General features: G+C 35.5%; 2 protein-coding genes across 15 annotated transcripts in view; one reads left to right on the top strand and one right to left on the bottom strand.

The window, feature by feature from the left end:
• Positions 1–23,748, top strand: part of ABI2 (abl interactor 2) — a 95,715-nt gene that overhangs the window by 61,420 nt on the left and 10,547 nt on the right. For 3 of the 13 annotated variants that reach the window (XR_005649006.1, XM_039844502.1, XM_039844503.1), the window contains exons 7-10: positions 307–465; positions 7,401–7,487; positions 11,083–11,256; positions 18,142–18,234. Coding sequence is in view for 12 of the 13 variants with exons in the window: in XM_039844502.1 (XP_039700436.1) it covers positions 307–465; positions 7,401–7,487; positions 11,083–11,256; positions 18,142–18,234 (513 nt within the window). In the remaining variant the exon portion in view is untranslated. The other 10 variants (XM_039844507.1, XM_039844504.1, XM_039844505.1 and 7 more) reach the window with 5 other exon arrangements.
• The window catches only part of RAPH1 (Ras association (RalGDS/AF-6) and pleckstrin homology domains 1), a 117,486-nt gene that overhangs the window by 19,199 nt on the left and 74,539 nt on the right, over positions 1–23,748 (bottom strand). The window lies entirely within an intron of this gene.

A 23,748-nucleotide genomic window follows, 5' to 3' on the forward strand; every position in this document is an offset into this window, starting at 1 on the left:
GGAAGTAAGCCATAAATTTTAATTGTGATGATTTTGAAACTGTCAAATTATTAAATTAATAAAATCATAATATTAGTAATCTATTTAGCTTTTCCAAACCTAATCATAATTTTATTTATCTACTTTCTCGCTTTTGCAGTTTGGTAGAGGGTCAGCTGAGCGATAACTGTCACCTTGCATTTGTTAGATAACTAATTAAACGTTTTTATTTTTAATAATCTTTTTAAGACTCAGGCATCGTACCTAAAATATTTCATTGTCTGAGGTAATTTTCTTTTAATGACAAATTTATGTTCTCTTTTCCAGGTCATCCTGTCCAATTCTATAGCATGAATAGACCTGCCTCTCGCCATACTCCCCCAACAATAGGGGGCTCGTTGCCCTATAGACGCCCTCCTTCCATAACTTCACAAACAAGCCTTCAGAATCAGATGAACGGAGGCCCTTTTTATAGCCAGAATCCAGGTTAGATATTTTTTGTATTCTATGGAATATATCTGATTAAAAACTAGCACAAGGAAGGTGGTTAGTACTATTTTTTGAATGAATGGAAATTGCTAATACCGTATTCTCCACTTTTTCTTTTTAAAAAAATACATGGTTTCCATATAAAGTTGTAGAACTTAATTTTCCTGAACAGAATCTTTTTGAATATGATAGTGATTACTTGCTTTAAAAAATAATATTGTGGTAAACAATATTTCCTGTTTAACCAGATATCCTTGCTGTCTGAGTAGCAGGTAATGAAAATTGCGTGTACATGGAAAGAGTTTATAAGTGGCAAATAAAAGAGAGATGACATTTTTGAAGCTGCTTTGTGCTAGGTAGTTATACTTATTCAGTTCTCATACCAAACCTATGATGGGAAAACTGGGACTTGGACAGATTGATTCAGCTATAACAATCATCTTTCAGTTGCATCATGTATGCAGAAAACAATCTGGCACATATTTAATACTATACATACTTATTATTTTTGCTTCTTCCCAAAGAGGCTAAGAGCAAATCCTAGACTCTGTGACTATTGTGGACATGGTATGTCAACTCACTGTGGTTTTGGATTTTTGTCAAGAGGCCAGTAAGCCCTTTAATATTAGGGGACAGCCCATTTTATCTTTGATTAGACCCGTAATTTTATGGAGCTGAACTCTGTCTACTACAGCTACTACCTTTTGGTGAAACTTTGTTATGTTTTTGGAGTCGTGTGGAAGAAATTTGATCATCCTTCTTCATAAATGCAATTTAAAGAATGCTTTTATATTTGTTATCTTATTTAAGTCTTATAATCATGTAATTATTTTCATCAGTATTTTACAGGTGAGGAAACTGAGGCTGAGTTGATGGTCAAGTTAGGATTTGAACTTAGATCATCTTTTTAAGTTCTGTCCTTTCTGTTGCACTATCCTACCTACCTTCAGACTTTAAAAAATCTGTCTCCTACCTTCCCAAGCCTTCTATTTGTTGGGGAGGAGGATGCCCACATTGTAATGTAAATTACATGAGAGCCTGAGACCTTGTCTGTCTTTTATACAGTTATATCCTGGGAATAGTGCTCAGTAATTATTTGTTGAATGAGGAATGAATCCGTTGTTCCTTTATTCAAATTACTTCACTGTTTTGGGTCCTTCTTGTAAATTAAATGCCATATTTATAGTCTAGCCAAGTGCTCCCTGTAGTGTGATTACCCACTGCCTCACTTGAAATATATGTACTCTTACTGCTGTCTTTAATCACAGTGATTTTGGCTGTGCCGTTCTTTGTAACTATCGGTATTTTTCATACATTCTCTTTTAAATCATGTTTTCCAAACCCATATTTGTATAAGATCTATTTTGTTTCTAAATGCATTGTTTTTTTTAATTTTTAAATTATAGTTTTAGATGTGGGTTGCTTCATAGTTCTGAAGGTAAGCTCTCTCCCTGGCCCTATTAGAAGTCAAGACAATTGTGGTTTTGAGCTGTTTTGCCTTCCCTTATCTTGGCAAAGAGTTTTGAAAGAATGATGTCAGTCCAAAATGGACTGGTTCTGTAATGGAGCCGAAAGATGCTTCACTGTTCACAGCTTAGAACCAACTGTGCATGATATACAGAAAGTATGTACAAGGATATTTCATGCTTTGTACATGTACAGGGTCTTATGAGAACCCTTTAGTGGAAATTATATAAAGGTCGTTTAAGCACATATTTAAATGTGTTTAAAATATCTATTTCAATACTTCTTTCTTTGTAAATTTGATTTTAACATACTTGAAAGAAATATATACTCTATGGAATAATTTAATGAAAGTCTGTGAATTGAGGTTATTGAGCCTTCAGCATAATGTGGGAGACAATTGAGTTGTTTCGTTTTGTTTCATGTGCTCCTCTGGATTAAGTTCTGATTTGGTAACTGTTTAAAGAGGATAACTACAGCTCTGTTAGTTGATTAATCAGTGCTTTCTCTAAATTTTTTTTTTTTTTTTACTAAATCACATTCTTTGAAAAGCTTTGTTTACAGGACATAATACCTTGCAAACCAGTGTTTTATGGCTATTAGATGCTTCTTTATTTGCTTTAGATTATATGTTTCTTGTATTACTCCACTTACAGTGGTCCCTGTTCATATTTAAAATGAGAAAATTTGTTGTCATTTCTCAAGTAGCTAATAACCTGCTTGAACAAAATTATCCCAGGTGTGTGTTTTATAAGCAAATTTTTTTTGCAGTTAGAGGCTTGACATTTATGTGTGCTTCTCAAGAAGAGAGCTGGCAGCCTGGGATTCATATGAATGTAATTCAGTGGGCTTTTTTGTGAGGTATAAATCTAGCAGCACTGTTATTATATTTGGTTTGCGTTTGAAAAAGGGCATTACAACATAGGAATTAAAATATGGAACACCCAGTGTCTAGTGCCAAGTCCTAGGAGCACAATAATTGTTTTTTAATGTGATTATTTCACAAATTAATGAAAGGAACACTGATCAGTGCATAACTGAAACCTCTTTGATTCTCATTGTTTCATAATCTAATCCAGCCAAAGAAATAGGAACACCAATTTACCATTTATCTTGTCAGCAGCAAGGAACATCATTGAAACAAATAAGGCTAATCACAGGTTTTTACTTTAAATATAAATATGAATCACCTTGGTGGCAAAGAAAATTTCATAACAATAAGGAATCAATATGTGGTATTTAAGTACTCAGGCCTTTGGTAGAAGTTAATCCTGCATTTTACTGTTCGTATTTTCTTACAACAAAAACTTTTTTAAAAGATTTTAATTCACAAAGTGGATGGAATGTTATTTCTAAGATATGTGTCTGTAAATAGATGGAGGAATTTCTGAATGAGTATGGTGTTTGACACAGGGAAATGTCATTCTTTAAACCCTGAATGTTGTTAAAAGCAACTGAAAAAAAAAAAAACAATATTGAGTTGGCGATATTGCAGAAGAGAAGCCATAACACATTAAAAGAATAATTAAGTTACAGCATTACCATAAATCCCCAGAAGAATACAGATTTGGTGGGGCTTTAGCAAAGTGTAATAAAGAGCAGTAGTAAGAGGCTGTTTTTAAATCCTCATTTTAGGCAGTCTTTAGAGTTTGTTAAAGAATGTTTAGAGAGAACAAAAAAGCAAGAAAGCAACTGAAAAGTATATTTTTAGATGACCAGGTATACCAAATAGACGCTTTACACTGATTATTAAACACAAGTTGTTTTTAAACTTGTCTTAATTTGCTACTTTTTCTAGGCATAATAGTATATGGTGACTTTTTTTTTTTACTTGCAGAGGAATAACAAAAATGATCCAATTCTTTTAACCCTTCTGAGACTATAGGACTAATAATTATTCGATAACCATATTCTTTTCCGTCAAAAAAGCTCCCCTTACTGAATATGATTAGCTAAATTAATTTTTAAATATTCCTTGTTCTAAGTTGTTATTAATGTTAGAAAATATTTCACTCTTAAATTGCTTAAATTATTTCCTTCAACTTGAATGGGCTGTCAATTAAATAGAGCCTCTAAAAGTGATATTCTTTAGTGGTTTTGTAGTAGTATTTGATGTTTATTTTGCCTGATTTTCTCAGCATTTATAAAGCTGTAAAAATAAGATGTAAAGGTCTTTTTTCTTCTTAAACTCTTTGACTTGACATTTTAAAACCCTGAGCCTCAAAGATTATGCTCCAAAGGATTTTATAATCACCAGGAGGATCATGCTTAGAAAGACTATATTTCATCAGTATAGACTCATCCTCTAAGTTTGGTTTGTTTGCAAAGCCTTTTACTGTTTATGTATCTACATGTTGCTATGTGCACATAGCTGTAGTTCTTACAGCTGTTCTACCTAAGAGCTCTGTGTTGTAAACTCCAGTCACTTGGTGAGCCTGTCTTCATATTAACTTCATTATTGTGTATTGTGAGCATAATATTATGAAATCTAAGTTTGGAGATCTTTTGGTGGTTATAGGGAAAGGATCTTGTTATATGAAGAATCATCCTAGCTAAATGGAGTGAAAAGTTTATAGTTACTTCTTATTCTTGCCTGTTTACGAGATACCTAAGACTAGAATTGAATATTGCAAACAAATCTTCATATCAAAACCCTGCTTAAATTCTTCTAGGAGAGTTCATTTTCAACTCAACTCTAAGGAAGATAAATCTAGTCTAAAGTCGGATGTTCTGGTTCACAGGAGTTCTGGTCAGATGAATTCTTACATGGTCCAGAAAGAAAGTTCTGTAGTATCTGAATTAATTTGGACCATCATATAAAAGGTTTGTCCCGAGCAAAAATAAGTAGAATTCATGGTGACCTTTGTAAACTGCATTTGGAACTGAATTTTTAACATCCATTGGACTGGCTTTGAAAAAAATCTAACTTGTTTCGTTATAAAATTATTCTATTTCAAGGAGATCGGAGATTGCTGCCTGTGAACTTAAAACCACAGTGGCTTCATATTTTCATTTTCAGAACTAGACAAAAAAAATATTCATCTTAAAAATAATAATAAACTCAGCCTACCTACAAAGAGATTATTCTGTTAAGCACTTAATCATTCATTTTTTGGAGTGCCGGAGGTCTTTTTTTGGATGTGAAACAATGACTTAAGTGGGAAATTTACTTTTCCGTTGCAGGGGAAGTCTGGAGGGGTATTAACAGGATAAGAGCTTTTATCTTATTTGATATGAATATTCACACGTAATCTCCACTTTTCTAGTGCCAGTTGCTGTTTGCTGCGGTTTTATCTGCTTTGTCTCTTCTACTTCCTCTGTTTATTGTGTCTTATTCTTACCTCAGTTTGGGAAACACAGAGTATTGCAAACATAACAATTGCTTCAAGCCTCTGAGTGTGGGAGACAGACAACTTAAGGATTTACTACCAAGAAGTACCACTTAGGGAAAGGTACCAGTTTCTAGGGTTATACTACTCTGTCCTTTAAATACAGATATTCTTCAGGATTATCTGCTTACCTCTTCCTACACATTACATATGTTCTCCCTGCATTTACCTACAGCACAGTTGTTTTATCTCTACTGGTAGCTCTGTGTCTCTCAACCCAAAACTCTCAAGTTGCTTTCCATATTTATGCCTCAGTCACTTTCATGCACCCTATTTATCATACTATCTCTCCCTGACATGCTTATTCACCATCCCATTTCCCTGTACTTCTTCACAAGGTTCATGTGGTTCGCAGCACCTCTACCTTCATGGTTGTGAAGGCTAAAAATGTAAAAACCATCTTTAGCTGTTGCCATCCTTCATTGTACTAGCTAAATCCTTAGTTACCAAGTACTCTTTTTCAACATTGTTAACAAGTTCTTTCCTTTTCTTTCTGTTTCTACTGCCTTGATTTTCTTTCTTTCTTTCTTTCTTTTTTGTGCCAGGCCCCGGGTTAGACTTTCTGCATGCCTTTTTTATTTTTTGCATCCACTCTGTAAAGTAGGTTGCATTATCTCTTTTTTTATATTACATTTATGGATTAGGTACAAAGAAGTTAATTGACTTGCTGTTCCAACATCAGGGAAAGAATGAATCAGGTTATTTGACGCTGAGTGACTTTTAAGTCCAATCTCTTTCCACTAAGCACTCTTTCACTTAACATATAACGTCCTTCCCTATTTCATATCCACTCACTCACCTTTTTCAGTTTTGTGCTTCTCTCTCTGGGGTATCCGAGGCTAGCCATGTGGAAACAGCTCCGGTCCTGCGAGCTGGTTACCTCTAAGCATCTGCTCTCACTTGATTCTCATCTTATCTTTCTCAGCCCTTGTCTGCTTATCCATCTCTCTTTCTTCAGGTACCTGCTCAGAGGTCATTTCTGTATAGCCTTCCTCACTACTTCCACCCCCACTGCTCCTACCACCCTCACACCACACCATCGCCACCTCCATGGAATTGCTACAAATATTGTTGGGTTAAGGTTTCTATTTTGTCTTCTGCTGCCAGGTAGAATGTGATCTCTTTGAGGACACTGACTTTTATTCATCTATCTTTTTAGTTTTATTAGTCCTAACTATAGTTTGGAGCTAATAAAGGTGTTCTCTCTTCATAAGATGTGTGCCATACTTTATACCTTGACATTCTGAAGGAAACTATAACTGCAGAGTTAACCTTGGGAAATTGTTCAGCACATACCGGGCTTATTTGTATATATACATACATTAGGTATTTGTTGAAGGCTTACTAGTACTAGGTACGGTACTAGGTGTTTCAGATGAAGGGAAAGACACCTTGAGGAAGAGAGGAAAGTGATTGGAATGAGGCCAGCATTTTTCTGTAGGGTCAGGGAGGAACTATACCTGTTGGAGCTGGTGGTTTGAATTGGGATTGTGAAGAATTTTAATGACACAGACCTGACTCTCAGAATGATTTTGATATTGGTTTCCTAGCAGAGTACTTGTCACTTAGTTAGGAAGTCAGTCAATATTTAAGTAATGAAGAACCAATCAATATTTAAGTGAAGAACCAGTCAGTTTGCCTATTAATGAAGTTTTGAAAAGTCTAAATTTAGGATGTTAGAATGTACTGTTTTTTTCTCTTGTACTGATGAACATTAAACTTGTAATCATCAAGGTAAAATCCAGGAAAGTAAATTATTCATGGTAATCTGAAGAAATTCTTTGAGAACACATGTTGTTATTGATATGAAAAGATCAATTTGCTGTTATGTGTTAGAGTAGATCTGTAAATGATATATGCTTCCTGTTGTAATTTTTTGAAACTTCCTTAAAACTCCCCTAATATTTATTTTGTGTGTTAATAAATTATCCCTCAAAAGAAGATCTTTAATATATCTTATAAAAAAATGTTTGTGCATAGTGCTTTCCCTCCTTATATGTTCGTTTTATTGTATTATCCTTTCCTTTTGATGTAACTCGCCCTTATCCCTTATCCTCCACACCTTTTTTGTTTTTGCAGTATCTCTTGCTCCTCCTCCTCCCTCCATTCTACAGGTAACTCCTCAGTTACCTTTAATGGGATTTGTGGCCAGAGTCCAAGAAAATAGTAAGTTTATGTCTTCTTTATGCTGTAGATCAGATTATAGACATAAAATGTCATTTATATATGATTGGCTAAATAGTCATTCACTAATACTTTAAATATTTGAATATTATGAACAGGTCACTGTATGAGCAGCTAGTAGGGATGATAAACTAATTAAGATGAAATTCTCTACCTTCAAATAACTCACAATCTGGTAGTGAAGAAAAGACAAATATAAAATAAGGCACATGTAAGAAAATATCACATCTGATGAGATGCTGCCTAATCACCAGATAGCCCATGTTTTTCTCTGGGATGTTCAGACAGGTAGTCTAGTTTCCTATCACTGGAGTTTTAAGGTTTCGTGCTGGCCTGAGAATCTTCCATCAGTCCTGTGATTCCAGATATAAAAGTGGCCATACCCTGGGAACCAGATTGCCAAATTGTGTTTCCCAAGAAGCCTCATAGATTTGTAGTGAACTCACATTGGCCAGTGGGCTAGTGTTGAGCCATGCAGGCTCAGGTAACTGATTTTATTGACACATTGAGTCTTCTCCTAGGGAAGTATTAAGGAAGCTTGGGAAACTGATGTCTATAAAGCAGGAAGCCTGTATCAGCATTCAGTGAGAAATTGCTGTTACAGAGACCAGTGAACATAGTCTGTATGGGAGATGGATTTTCTTCTTCTGAACAGTCAACATGAGGAACCACATCATAATCATAAGGTTGCATGATAGAATCTGAACAAGGGAAATTATGTTAATGAAAGATTTAATCATCAGTCTGAAGTAGCCCAGTGTATACACATCATAACAGGGATGGCCTCACCAGCGGGATAGAAATATTTGCACTCAGTTATTTAAGACTCTTGCTGCTTTGGAGATGGGCATTGCCTAGACTAGAATGTAAGCCCCGTGAGAGCAGGGATTTTTGCTTGTTTTGTTCATGAGCTGTTTCCCTAGCACTTAGAAAAGCATTTGACACACAGCAGACACTTTCTGTCCCTCTTTTTTTGTGTTTTCCCAGCTAACTAAATGCCACCTTTTTATTGACACCTTTCTTTTATTTTAATTGGTTATAATTCAGTCTTACTGGACTGAGGGTTCATTGTCTCTTTCAGGTGCCTTTGCATCTCTATTTGCAAAATTCTGAAAATGGCCTATGTTACTTCTGTTTGTTGGAGGGTATTTCATGAGCACCTCCAGTGTTTACCACAGAGTGATTGCCTTTTGGGATATCTTTTCTCATTTATTTTCATAGTCATGTACATTTATCACCTACAAAATGTATGAAAGTCAGAAATTTTGTGTATGAGGTGTGCTCTGGCCGATTTTACAGACATAGCAAGACATCTATTCAAACGAACATTGTCCTCTTCAAAACATTCACCTCAGAAAGATAGATACTTATCTTTTGGGGTTATCTTCATAGCTTTCAAATTCATAACTTTGAAGATACACTGTGGTAGCAGATAATCACTCTGTATTATGTTTGAAAGAGGTCTGAAATTATTTGGAACCAGTTGTACTGCAGTAAGTTGGTAGCTGTGATCTTATTCTTCTTCTTAAAACCCGTCTATGGCTCCCTGTCACTCTTTGCATATTGTTCAGACTATTGCATGGCCCTTCCTGCTTAGTCCTCTTCAGCTTCCTCATGCCTTTTTCTGCTGAACTTCAGTTAGTTCTTTGAAGGGTTCCTGCTTTCTTACCTTTTTGTTTTTTTTTCTTTACATCTGACATGAAATACCCACCCCCCAACTCCATCCCTCCCCCTGGCCATTAACTCTTACTCATCCTTCAGGATTCAGGAAGCCTTTCCTGACCCATGTAAGAGGTTTGGTCTACTGCTGTGTTTTCCATAATGACGTAAAGTACTTCCTGCACTTACTTATAAATGAAAGTTTGGTCATCCATGTCTACAAGATTTTTGCCCACTGCTCTATCTCCAGTGCTGAGCATAGTACCTAGCAATAGTAGGCTTTCAGTTGGTGTTTGTTGAATGAATAATAATGAAACATTAAAGTTATTGGATTTCTCTCATCCCATAGTATTATAAGCTTTTAAGATAACAAACATTGGAGTCCAAATTTCTGCTCTTCCACTTACTTACTGTAGGACTACTTAATCTTGGAAAGCCAGTTTCCACATCCATAAAATGAGGATTAAAAATACCACCTCTCAAGGTAAAAATTAAATAATGTAAAGTGCTAGCTGAATAATTGGAATGTTTTCAATAAAATGGTAGCTTTTGTTAGTCTTATCAAACTGGCTCTGAGGCAGTTATAAGAAAAGGTAAAAACAGGCAGTGGCATCATTTTTGAGTAATTTTGTAGTGTAATTTCGCAAGGTGACTGTTTTGAGAAACATACATTCTTTGGATGTATGTTTTTGTGAAATTGTTTGAAATCAATCTCTTAGCCTTAGAAATGCAGACAATATATTTTTACCCGAACAATATATAATCTGTCATAAAGTATATGTTAAAAATCACATTTTTTTTTGGTTTCGTTTATTTAAAAAACCTATTAGGACTAAAAATTATTTTTAATGACTAAAGTTTTGAAGTTTATAAAGTAGATAAGTTGATAAGTACAGAGTGGCACAGCAGATGGGAAGAATACTGAAATAGGGCAGAGATGTTGATATGGATAATCTTCACCAGGTATCAGCAGTCTTCTAAAATCCATTTGATTGAATCAGACTTAGATAAAAAATAGAAAATAAACAAGATTGCTCAGAGAATTTCACGGAAACAATACCGTTACCTTAGAAGAGAATTTATGCTATTCATTAAAATGGTGCAACTGATAAATGTAGCTTTCTTTATTCATTTTATTTTGTTGAGCTATACTCAAGTATGTACCAAGAATTTTGAAAGCTTTGAGTTCCTGAGTTTGGAGATGTTTTTGACATTATTATATATTGATACCCAAGTTGTAAAAGCAGTTCTCAGTAAGGAGACATTTAAAATATTTTAAATCACTCTTGGATATTTAGCCTGAAGAAATTCTGCATCATAAACTAGTCTGAATTAGTTGAAATTCTACATATAAGGAAACAAAACCAACACAAATATTTTCATGGATGAAGTTACCGAAAATTGTTTGTGATTCTGCCCTGCTAATTTAGTAAGATGCTATTTTTAAAAAAATTTATTGAGAAAAAAATTCAGTGAAAGTAGATTATTAAAATTTGATTTCATTTGACTTATTTTAATTTGTTATAAATTAAATATGGTTATAAATCTCCCAGTTATTAATATTCCTGAAACCACGCCTCGTTGAATATCGTGTAAACCCAAACTATATTATACTGATCTCTTTCTTTGAAGAAGCAGATTATATATTAGCATAAACAGTTTCCAGACACTCAGTTAATAATTATTTTGACAAAACTTTATTCAGCATTCATAAGCACTAACCCATGGGGAAGCAAGAAAGTTATACTTGGAGACTGGAACATTCTAGTTGGTTGGGGAACTTATCTTGCTCACTCATTTTTTGATAGATTATTTTCCAATCTGTGTTTATATTATATTCCATAATGTAGAAGCTTAGATAGGAAATATTGAACTTTGTATAATGTGTAGTGTTATTATCAGCTTGATACGTTCTTAGTTTCAGATACACCACCACCACCACCACCTGTGGAAGAACCAGCCTTTGATGAATCCCCCCCTCCCCCTCCTCCCCCAGAAGATTATGAAGAGGAGGAGGCAGCTGTGGTTGAGTATAGTGATCCTTACGCTGAAGAGGATCCTCCATGGGCTCCAAGATCTTATTTGGAAAAGGGTAAGTTTCAGAGGGATATCTGGAGGGATGGGAAGAAATCTCTATATAGAAATGAAATTTACTGGTACTGAAGAGAATCTTAACTTATTTTTTACTAATAAGTAAGGTTTTGCTTGTATTTACCTGTATGTTCTTATTAACTTAGTTTACAAATTCCATGATTTTGGAAGTCATGCTAGTAAAATTCTGTGACTATTTTTTATTGATGGTTATGTATTGTTCCTATTGAACATGCTTTTTATGAATGGTTTCTGTAACAGAAAAATTAAAAAAAAAAAGGCTTTTCTGGAATGCCTCAGGAAGAGGGTGATTTTTCCAAATTATTCATTATTGCTACCCCCATGGTTTATAAAGCATTCTTTTGTGGCATCTTATTTCAGATATTTCAGTTTAAGTGTCTCCATAATGAAACTCTTCCAAAGCATAATGGTTTTCTTAGTTTCTTCACAAAGTAGTATTGGGCATTTCTTTTAGTGAAAAGTTTCTCTGAATATATTAGCTAACCATGACATGGAACTTCTGTGACACAAGCTTCCAAATCTCATCAGGACTATTCAGCTCAGGAAAAAGTTTGCTGTCTTGAAGGAGATTTTTGTTAAGGAAATGGAAGCTACTGACTCAGTGGCTCTCAAAACTGACCTCACATTAAAATCACCTGGAGAACTTATATTAAGAAACCATGGACTTCCACTTCTGGCCAAGTTAGAGCAATAGTAATCAGATTTACTCTCTCTCCTAAAACAGTTAGGAATCCAGGAAAAAAAATACAAAAAATAATGGTTTTCAGACATTGGACAATAGGCAGTGGTGAATTATGACCCCAGAGAGAAGGAATTAAAATAAGGTGAGCCTTTGATTGTCCTGGCTTGCTACCTAGAAGCAGTTTCCAGGTGGAACCCAAACAAAGCCTGGGAGTCTCACTGCATAGAGAGAGATCAGAATTTTGGGAGGCCACAGAGAAGAGGTAGCTACACTAAGACAGAAGACAGAGTTCTGGAGATCTGCAGAAAGTCCCCTTGAGTCTGACTGAGTACTGATCTGTACATGTGGTCAAGAAACTACCTGAAATTGGAGAAAGAACCACCAGAGAGGAGTAGGCAGAAAAACTATTGGAAATTATTGGAAATAACACAGGTATGGGAATAGTTCATGTTCCCAAACAAGCCAGATTAGAAAAACCTTGTAATACACAAGACACTGAGAAGAGGCCTCAGAAGTGTGTCCCCTTAGTAATGGGGCCAAATTAGCCCTAGACTAAAGTTTGCTCTGGACTGCCGTAACACTTAAATGCAAACCTTGAAAGCATCCAACTCATTTCAAGTAACTTAACTGAACTCCAGGAAATTCAACACTGTTCAAAGGAGTCAGCAAAATCCAATGCACTAAAAAGTAAGAATCACAGTATCAGCATCCAACCAAAAATTACAAGTCATGTAAAAAAGCAAAAAAAAAAATATAACTAAAAGAAAAGTTGGTCAATAGAGACAGACCCAGAAATGACCAAGATGGTGGAATTACCAGACAAGGCTATTATATAGCTATTATAAATGCCACACATGTTCAAGAAGGTAAAGGAAAATCAACATGAGAGAGAAGTGTAATATATATTTTTAAAAAAGAGAAACTCACATAGAATTTCTGGAGATGAAAAATACAATATCTAAACTGACACTTTAGAAGAATAGCAACCTTGATGATATAACAGTAGAAACTATGCAAAATGAGGCATGGAGAAAAACACTAAAAACAACAGATATGTAGGATAATATCAAATAGTCTATTTGCAGAAGATATGATCGCATATAGAAAATCATAATGAATCTACAAAAAAGCTGGTAGAGCTAAAAGTGAACTTAGCAAGATTTCAGGCTACAAGGTCGATGTACAAAATTAATTGCATTTTGTATACTAGCAACAAACAATTGGAAATTAAAATTTATAAAACAACTTGTAATAACATAAAATGAAATACTTAGGAATAAACTTAATGAAATATATGTAAGACCTGTATGATAAAAACTAAAACATTAAGAGAAATTAATAAAGGCCTTAAATAAATTGATAGATATATTATGTTCTTAAATCATTATCGTTAAGAGATCAGTTTTCCCCCAAATTGATCTATAAATTGAATGCAATCCCATTAAAAATTCCAGAAGTCTGTTTTACAGTAACTGACAAGGGGATTCTAAAAGTAGCATGGAAATGCAAAAGACCTAGTATAGTCAAAACAATTTTGAAAAGAAGACTAATGTCGGAGGATTCAAACTACCTGATTTCAGAGTTCTAGTGTAAAGCTAAAGTGTTCAAGACCGTTTGGTGCTCGTGTAAGTATAGGAATATATAAATCAATGAATAAAATGTAGAATCTAGAAATAAGATCTACACAAAGGTGCCAAGGTAATTCAGTGAGGAAAGGACAGTGTTTGCAACAAATAGTGCTGGAACAGTTGGACCTCCATATGTTAAATATGAACTTCCACCCTTAACTCACCGTGCACATAAATTTGAAATGTATTTTAGCTCTGAATGTAAAACCTAAACTATAAAACTTATAGAGGAAAATATAGGAGAAAAATCTTTATGTTTGGAGGTTGGGAAAAAAATCTTGTAGAGGGCACATAAAAAACATGAAGCATAAAAGAAAAAATTGATAAATTCATTAAATTTTTTTTTCAAAGACTGTCAAGAAACTGACAAAGCAAGCCATTTGGACTGGGGAAAATATTTGCAAAATAACTTAGGAGACAAACAACTTGTAGGAAAAAGAAAGATTTGAACACACTTTACCAAACAGATACATGAATTGCCAATAAGCACATGAAAAGATACTGAGTAGTATTCATTAGGGAAATACAAACTACTGGTAGAAGCTGCAATATGGATGGATTTCAAGTGTTACACTAATGAAAGAACCAGACATCAAAGACTCATACTTTATGTCTTTATCTAAACGAAATCTAGAAGATCAGTGATTTTCAGTCAGGGACCAGTACTGGTGGGTGAGAGAATTTGCATAGCGGTATAAGGAAACTTTGTGGCATGCTGTATGTGATGATTGTGGTGGTGATTATACATTTGTCAAAACTCATTGGACTCTCCACTTAAATGCTTGTGTTTTGTGTCTAAATTACACCTTAATAAAGTTGTTTTTAAGGGGGGAAAATCCCAAGGTACTACACTAAGATGTGGCCTTGGGCATTGACATGTTTTACAAACTCTCTAGCTGATTTTAACACTGTCCGAGACAAAGCGATGACAGTTTTCAGCTCTGAAAAACCAGTCCAATTATTCCTTAAGAGACAAGCACAATGAAAAGTTTTGCTTTCTAAAAATTGACTCTTAAGTGAACATGTTGTAAAAATCTGGAGAGATTTATAAGAGATGAAAGTTTGTTTTCAGTCCAAGTACTTTTTAAAGTTTAAAAGAATATGCCTGAATTGTTCCTTAAGATGTTTTTCAAAGATTGGTTTATCTCTGTTAAGTTCAAGTTTTTCAAAACATGAAAACCAAATAAGCTCTTCTTTACTCTTTCTGGCAAAACAAAAATAACCAACTATATTATGGTTCCTTTCTTATTTGAGTGTGCCTGAATGTAAAGGCTGTTGCCTAGTGACTCATTTTGCTATCTTAGACCTTAGGACCTGGTTCTCAGCCTGTGTATTAGAGTCACCTAGGGAGTGTTTAATATGACTGCATCTCCAGACCTATTAAATCAGAATCTGTGGATGTGGGACTATGTCAGAATTTTTAAAAGTTCCTCAGAGAATTCCAAGGTTGAGACCCACTGCTGTAGGAGGTTTATCTTAATCCTAGATTACTGCCCATATTAGCAAAGAAGAGAGAATGTATATATGGATCTTGATTTAACTTTTGTGGAGATCAGGTATTTTCATCTATTCATTACATGCCTGGCATAATGCAAGACTTATTATATATGTAAGGCAGTTAGTTTCTCCATCTTGCAAACTAGGAAATGAGGTTCCAAAATAATTTATAATGTTAGGGAATATATCAAAATGTTAGTGTGACAGAAAAGATATTATATTGTAATAGTTATTAATGATAATAAAAGAAGCTAACATTTATATAGAATGTTTACCATATCACGGCTCTGGGCTTGTATGTACATTGCCTCTTTTAATATAACAGTGCTTTGAGGTATTAGCACTGTTATAGTTCCCATTATACAGTTGAGTAAAAAGAAGCTTAGGAAAGTTAAGTATGTTCTATAAACTAATAAGTAGTAGAGCCGGGATTTGAACTAGGTGATATAATTCCAGAGCCCCCATTCTTAACCACTGTCTTAAGCTTGAGCTCTGGCAGACCTGAGATTGAGTCTGGCTATTCAGTTTACTAGCATTAAATTTTTCCTGGAAAACTTTGAGTTATTAGTTCCAATTTTATATCCTTCTATCAAGCCATCAGTTCTTATGTTCTTCTAGCTCAGTGACATAACTTCCTGGTAGGAAATATCAACAATGTATGATAATTTATCAGATAACATTTCTGTCTCCACAAGACTATGACAGTTTCTCGTCTTGTTCCTCTCTGTATCTCTAAAAATCAGCATGGATGTTCCATTAATGATTGTCAAAAAAATGAACAGTTCCATTAATTCTGTCTGGGGATTCTAGAAAGCTTCTTGGAGGACATGGCATTTGTGAAGGGCCTTGAATGATGAGGGGGAGTTTCATAGGCAGAGAAGAGAGTGAGGAAGGGCCATCCAGGCAGAGGGAGTTCTCTGAGTGAAAGGGCATGCCTGTTTGGGGCATGGCGAGTAGTGCCATGTGCAAGAGGACATGGGTAGGTTGTAGGGAGAGTGGCTGGAGTATGAGTGGAGAGTGGGGAGGTAAGTTGTAATTAGTGATGGAAGGCCTTGAATACCATGCTGAGGTGTTTGTTTGTTTTGTTTTTTTTTTCCTTGGTAGAGGGAAAGTTGTGGCAGATTTTTAAGCAGGTTAAGTCCCCATGTACTTATAGCTAAACTTTTTTTTTAAAGTTACCTGATAATAGTGTAGAGTACATTACATGGGAAAACGGGTTGGGAGACCAGGTAGGATACCTTTCTAAGGAAGAGATGAGGGTCTCACCTAAAGTAATGGTGCCAAAAACCTTGTTTCCAATAATAAGATGCAATGGAAGTATTTTCCATGTGGCACTGTCACTCAAATCTTTTAACTCCTTCAGAGTTACCTGTCTAAAGTCTTAATTTTTGTTAGAAGCAAAGGAATGGAGCCACCTAACTTGCAAACAGGTTGGGTTACTCAGTGGAGTAGTTCTCTTTAGTACGACATCAGTCTTTTGAATTGCTCCTTTGACACTCAGAAGTGCTTTGTATTTTAAGACAGTGCACCACTGTACTTTTGTTAAGCGAGAGAATGATAAACAGGAAAGGAGAACTTTTTATGACTGATGCCTGACCAAAGGTATTATCTCAAGCAGATTAGTTTTTGGAATAGTATTTATAAAAGTTGAGACTCTAGAGTCTCCCAAAGATTATCTGGCACTCACACAGCTTAGAAAATCTTCCGGTACCCCCAGTTTAAAGACTGCTGCACTGACAGGGGCAGTGATTATGATAGAGAAGTGTTGGATTGAGCGATTAGGAGGCAGAATTAACAGGGAATGTCCTCTTCTGAATTACTTTGCAATAGGTTTACATTTCTGTAAGCATCGAGAATGTTATTAACTAAAAAAAAGCTAAAAATATTAAGTCGACTAGAAATAGTAAATACATATCTCGTTTTCTATTTATAGTTAAACTTGTATGTCATTTAATATTTGTTTAGGGGTTTGGTTGTATTTTGAGAAATATGCACTAAACTCTTCCTAGGCCCCTCTAAAGTGTTTTCTGACATCCTTAATAGATCACTATAATGGCGAATATTCGAGTTTAAGAAAGCCATTTAACTTTATTAAACAAGCCAGAAACACACCTTTACTGGGGCAAGTTGCACTATTTCAAAAATTGCTGTTGTAGTTTCTTTCTTATGAGGATTACAGTTGCATGAGAAACTGACAAAGTTATATGCTTCTCAGAATGAGTGGAGATTGTTAATGAGTGAATTCTGAGTGATACAAAAAAGTACAGAGGATCTTTTTATTAAAAAGATGAATTTTCACTTGTATTTGAGCAAGTTATAGGGTATCCTAATTTATCTGAACTGTTGAGGTAGATGTAATACTTAGGAACCACAGATTATCCCACAGATATTGTTGAAAGGCCCTACCTACCGAGTTATTTAAGCAATGAAAATCACAGGAGAGCTTACAGGTATCTTGGTTTTCTTAACACTTTAGTCTGTTACTGTGAATATGTTAAATTGGTGCCATATGCACCATGTATTTTGAAAGACTATATATAGTGAACTCCCATCATTCACATGTATAACTTGTGGGAATTCAACCAGTATCTATTCAGTGAATAGACATGGGCTCCAGAAAGTGAGGAAGGCATAAATCTGCTATTCCTTTATCTCACTTGCCTCTCATAGCTCACTGCACTAATATAATTCTAATGCTTAAAAGATATGTGTTTTTACACAACATGGTGCTTCAGCACAAGCTCATCTGAAGAAATTGTCATCTTTTCTGATTCTGGGATTGTTCTCTTGTCAATGAGATATTTCCCCATAGGCCGTTGAAAGGTACTTTGATTTTTTTTGTCATTTCTACTGTTTCGAACCTAATCTCCCCAAGAAGATAGGATTCCATTGTATAGGGCTGGGTATTTGGGGGAAAAATTTTTTTTTGGTTTATTTAGAAAGTCACTGTGTTTTTAAAGTACTGCAGAAGTTGGAAAAGGATGGATATTCATTTATTTGGTTCTGTCTTTTTAAGAATGTTATTCTCTTTCACATCCTATTTTTTTTCCCCCTCTAGTTGTGGCAATTTATGATTATACAAAAGACAAAGAAGATGAGCTGTCCTTTCAGGAAGGAGCCATTATTTATGTCATCAAGAAGAACGACGATGGTTGGTATGAGGGAGTTATGAATGGAGTGACTGGGCTCTTTCCTGGGAATTACGTTGAGTCTATCATGCATTATTCTGAGTAAAGCTCAGCAGGGCTGTTTCCCTCACAAGAATAGTCAGGTTTTCCCAGATTATCAAAAGGCCCTGGGATTCCCCTCCAGTGAAACGAATGAAGGATACAAATGAAGGATACAAATGATAAAAACTACTTACGTTTTTTTCAGTTTATCCCCCAGTATTAAAACAAACAAGCAAGCAAGCTGAGTGTGCAAATGGATCTTTCTGCCATCATTTGTACTATGCTGAGCTGTCTGGATTGAAATAAAGTGACCATTTCTGAAATTGTCACCGGTATAACAGCATAACTATGTAAAACAAATCAGGTTAAGACTGATTCAGAACAAAATCTGGGATCTTTCTCAGGAATACTGTACACCCATGGGATTTCTCCTCCTGTAGAATCTGTGGCATTGGATGTTCTTCAGTGCCTGTGCTAAAGGGTTAGCCTTATGGCCTACTGAGTACCCTAGCCCCACACTGTCTTCCACTTGTGTGAGGAGGAGGGAACCATTATTTAAATACCATACTTAACCATTTTTATAGTTGTTCAGATGGCTCATTTCCTCTTTATCACTGTAAATTCTGCATTCTCTCAGCACTTGGGTGCACCAGAATTAATACTAAACTGACTTGCATCCCTTTATGTTTCTCAGTTTGTAGATTATGAGGGTGATTGAAATGAGTCTCCAAACATCGAGGGTGGTTGACAATTGCCAGTTTGATTTAAATGTGCTGCTGCTGCATGAGACTGCATTGCCACTGATGGCCAGTACACCCAGTCGTATGTGTGCGGTAGCCTGGTTCATATGCTGAAGTGAGTGTGTGAAGCTAGGTGCAAAGGTTCTGAAGAGACTGTACTGTAGAAACATTCTGCTCAGTAGGCATCCTGAACCCTTGCCTTAGGCACTGTTTTGAGGAGTAGGATCTTGGAAGTCAGACCAACTATTTACTTCACTATTTAGAAAAAAACTTTTTTGGAAAATAGCAGTTATTTTTCAAGTTTGTTGATAGTCACTGGGAATAAAAGGCTTGCTACTGTGCTTTTGGAATGTTATTAAATGGCCAGTGTTAGCTGCTGCTGAGCTGTTTACTCACTTAACTCTAGAAAAGGTAAATATCTCTTGATTTTGTGGTTGGCCTCTGAAATAACTGCTCTTGCTAAGAATTTGAACTTTATATCTCAGACTAAGAATAGTGGGATAAAACCAAGTACTTGTTCAGTAACATAAAAATTGAGATAACTTTGAGAGAAACACCATATTTTTTATCTGCCCAATAATAGCTTCAAATTCAGTGGAGTTTGTAAGGCAGATGGCTTTAATCATCACTTCTGTAATCAGTATAATAAATATTGAAAAAATCCAAGAGGGCTTGCTGCTCAGCAGATAGAATACTGTGCTGATGGACTAGCTCATGATCAGGTCCAAAGCTGTCATGGGTTCTTCCCAGTCCCAGTGACTTGGCCAGAGGAGAGCTTCGGCAGGTAACTTCCCTGTGCTGGGTCAAAGGGGAGAGGCAATAGTTGCAAATACAGTTGATCCTTACACAACACAAATTTGAACTGCACAGTTTGACTTACATGCGGAATTTTTTCAAAAGATATATAGTTGGCCCTCCATATCCCCAGGTTTTGCATTTGCGGATTCAACCAACTACAGGTCAAAAATAGTATCTTAAGTCCGCATTCGGGAATCCAGATGTGATGTACCAACTGTATGCATTGTTTTACACAATTTCATATAAGGGATTTCAGCATCTGAGGATTTTTGATATCAGCAGGGTTTTGGGGAGTCAAAACCTATATAGGTGGATTTTCAATTGCATGGGGGTCAGTGTCCCTAACTCCCATATTGTTCAAGAGTCAACTATTTCACATGTAGGCCTTGAACATGAGATAGTACATAGAGGAATTTGAAAAATGAACATGCATAATAGTGTGAGGAAATTCAGGTTGTGTAGGCAGAAGTTAATATTCCACTTGTGAATTTGTTATCTGAGCACAAAACTTCATCACCATTTAACTGAGACCCAGATGTAGAGTTCCCTTATCAAGACTTTTTTCTTTTTTAATGTTGCAGGGTTTTCTCCCCACATAGTCCAAGACAGCTATTTTGCTTTTAGCTGTCTCTAAAACTTTGAATTTAACTTTCATTAGCTTGCCTCAGGTCCACATTCCACTTCATGCTTTGTTAGGTCAGCTTGACATCCTTTATTCTGTTTTCCTTCAAAGTAATGGCCCTGAGTGTCCTCTGAGCCTTCAGCTTCATTATGGACCCAACCTAGACCACACTTGTATAGGTTAAATTCTTCATAGTGTTGGTTTTTAACTAGGAAAACTGTTTTGAAATTAGATGTTCCAGCTTATTAAATAGCTTTTGGCTGAGAAAGCTAGGTGGATTTAATAAGGCAGAAGGTATTTTGAAATCCAACATAGTTCCCACAGCTCACACTATAGCAGAGAAGACAACTGTGCAACGAGAGTTGGTGGTGACCGGCTTGCCTGTCGGACCCCTGCTGGACTGGGGAGTGCAGAGGACACTGGTGAAGTCCTTCATACTGAAGACCAGCGGGGGATCCAAGAGTCAACCGATTTTTTCTATATCATTTAGTACTAATGTGAGTGATTTTTTTTTTTTTTAAACAATACCTGTTGGTGGATTTTCTGCATATTTTAAATTTTTGTAGTTTTGAATTCTGTATATTGTCTTGGAAGGATACTATGTAATGATGATGGGCCAGGCCTACAGTAATTGGAGACTTTTAATGTATGTAATATTTCATAGATTGCATGCTATTATAGTCTGTGAGAATAGTATTTCTTGTTTAACGTAAGTTTCCCCCATTTTTTTTTTTTTTATGAACTTTGAGACTAGATGGTTGGCAGTAGGAATTCCGAGTGAATGTAGAAATTTTACATGCTACGCAATATTGTGGCAAAGATGATCCAAATCTAAAATCTGCTGACCAGTAAGCAAACATTATCAGGACAGAGAGAATTCATGGGAGGGGATTTTTCTTCCTGAAATGTTTCTTGACTTGGTACTCACTCTTTTTATCTTTTAAGTGACTAAAAAAATCATCTTTTGGTTTTACTGTTTGAAAGGCCATGGGGACGTGAATGAAAATAGTTGTCAACTTGTTGGCCTTATGGCCAAGGCAGTAAATCCAAAGCAAAAAGTGTTAATGTGTCAAAATCTACACCTGATTCAGCCTGTTTGAAATAAATATGAATCTTTTTAGATGTCTAGTTCCTTATTTTCCATCTTTTGGCTACTTCCTATCTCTGCCAGGGGCACCGTAGGGTTGGCAAGGGCCTGCTGCTTCGGCCGTGTTCCCACATCTCCAGGTGAAACATGTCATCCCTCCTTCCCTCCTCCTGCTTATTACCCAGCCAGAGAGAATGTTTTGTGCATCTTTTACAGTGATGTCTGTAATGTAGCTGTGCCCCTTAACAGTCTTATGTTGATTAAAGATGATTACTTAAGATTTTTGTTTGAGAGGCATCAAAATGGTGGTAGTTTCCTTTATCCTTCTGTGTTCATTTTCTTTTAGCAGATGACCTTTCTGCATTAGGAACTGTTAGTTTTACTTTTTCTCCTCTGTGGAGAGCAAGGCCACCTTTCCTTTTGAAAAGAGTTTAATGAAGGAGTTGGCAGGTGATTGCTAACTCTTTGAAAAGAATGGGGATCTGAATCACTTCCGAACTTCTTTGGCCAGGAACTCCTGATTGGCAATAAGGTGATGATTTCTCTCACATGATTTACTTAGTCACAGAATTTTAGAGCTAGATGAGATTTTAGTTGTCTCATTAACTGATGAGGTTCATTTCAGATAACAGCGAGTTAATACCAGTCAAGTTGCTGACTCAGTGCTGCTCTGGTACTCTTTCTATAAGGGTCTTAATTGTGCTGTATGTTTCCTTAAAAGGAGTTCTACTTGGTGTCTTCAGGCAGATACTTGAAAAGATATGCTGTCTTGATAAATACCATCAGAGTATTCAAACTTGTTTAAAGGAGTGTATTAAGTACAACATTATTTAGCGAAGATCTTCATTTTAACCCTTCAAAAACTACACTCAGCAAAAATTATCTTTTCCATTAGGTGTATATAGCAAAAATATTTCAGACTGGCTGGAGCATAGCAAACAGCCTTATTTGAGAGAGCCTCATAAAACAGTTCTGTGTTAAACAGAGGCATTAAGCTCATTATCTAAAGTTTTCTGTATGCTCACTTTTGTTCCTATTTGAGAATCTCACAATTCTTTTAAAGAAAATTGACAAATGAAACGACAGGGCCTGTGTATAAATGATCCTTGCTAAATCTTGAGATTTTTTTGTAAAAAAAAAAACAAAAAGCTTATTTTCACATTAAAATGGAAATGTCTTTTGGAACTTCAGAATTCTATGGAAAAGCAGTTTTTATCATATTTTGTGTCCATGCATCTTTTTTCTTAAGAAAATGGTTTACAAAAAAGAACGTAAACAGTTTGTGATCTGGCCAGTTGTACTTTTAGCTCCCGGAGGGGTAAGATTGGTGTTCTAAGTTTAGAAAGAACAGTGCAGGAAAACTTGAGGGAGCAGTCTGTTGCCAGTGATGTTTCTGTGTGCTATTAACCACCTCCATATGAGGGGGGAGCATTCACTTTTTAATTTTAAAATTGTATTTGGAATTGTTGCTGTGTACTAAAAGAACTTGACCTAAATAAAATCCCACAAAGTTTATTTAAGTGTCTTGTGAATATTTTTATGCAAATAACTTTTTTCTAAAGTAAGTTTAAGCATGTTGGAGAGAGTCCTTAAGTCAGGGCGCTCCTTTTTATTAAGTCTTAAAAACTTCAAATATTTAAAATGTTGAGCCCTAAAACAATTTTCACCTGATTTTTTTCTTCAATGAAGTTTTTCTTCTTCAAGACACCTGTTCTAAATAATTATTTTCTATCCTTATTTTTGCTGTAAGTGAACCTGAAGTTTTCTGATCACTTCCCCCCACATACAATTATTTGAATATAAAAAGAGCTTCTATTTTTTTACCCTAGTTTAGGTAAATGACAGTGATTTGTAAATAGAATACACATTTATACATACTTTGATGTAGCAGTCAGTCCAACACAACTGTGATACCAAAAGCTTTGAAGAAAAAGGATCTCCTGTACTAGTTTATACCTAGTTGTACTTTGTGTAAAGAAAAACATCTTTGTAAACAGTTATCATCACTTCTTAATTGCCAATGTATTTAATAACCAAAGCTCCCTAGTTTGTTGGTATAGTCTTAAAGGTCAACCAATGAATACATCAAATTGTAGTTTATTTACCATCGCACTTAGTTTTTATTGCACAGCTTATTTCTGGGTACCCCAACATAAACAGCAAAATCAGATTCTTAATGGTGCCGATTCACAAACAGTCAAGTAAAGACCCTCACGTTTAAATGAAATCTATGTATTCTTTTTATTAA

Source organism: Pteropus medius, unplaced genomic scaffold (assembly GCF_902729225.1).
Source record: "Pteropus medius unplaced genomic scaffold, Ma_sr-lr_union100, whole genome shotgun sequence".
NCBI lineage: Eukaryota > Metazoa > Chordata > Mammalia > Chiroptera > Pteropodidae > Pteropus > Pteropus medius.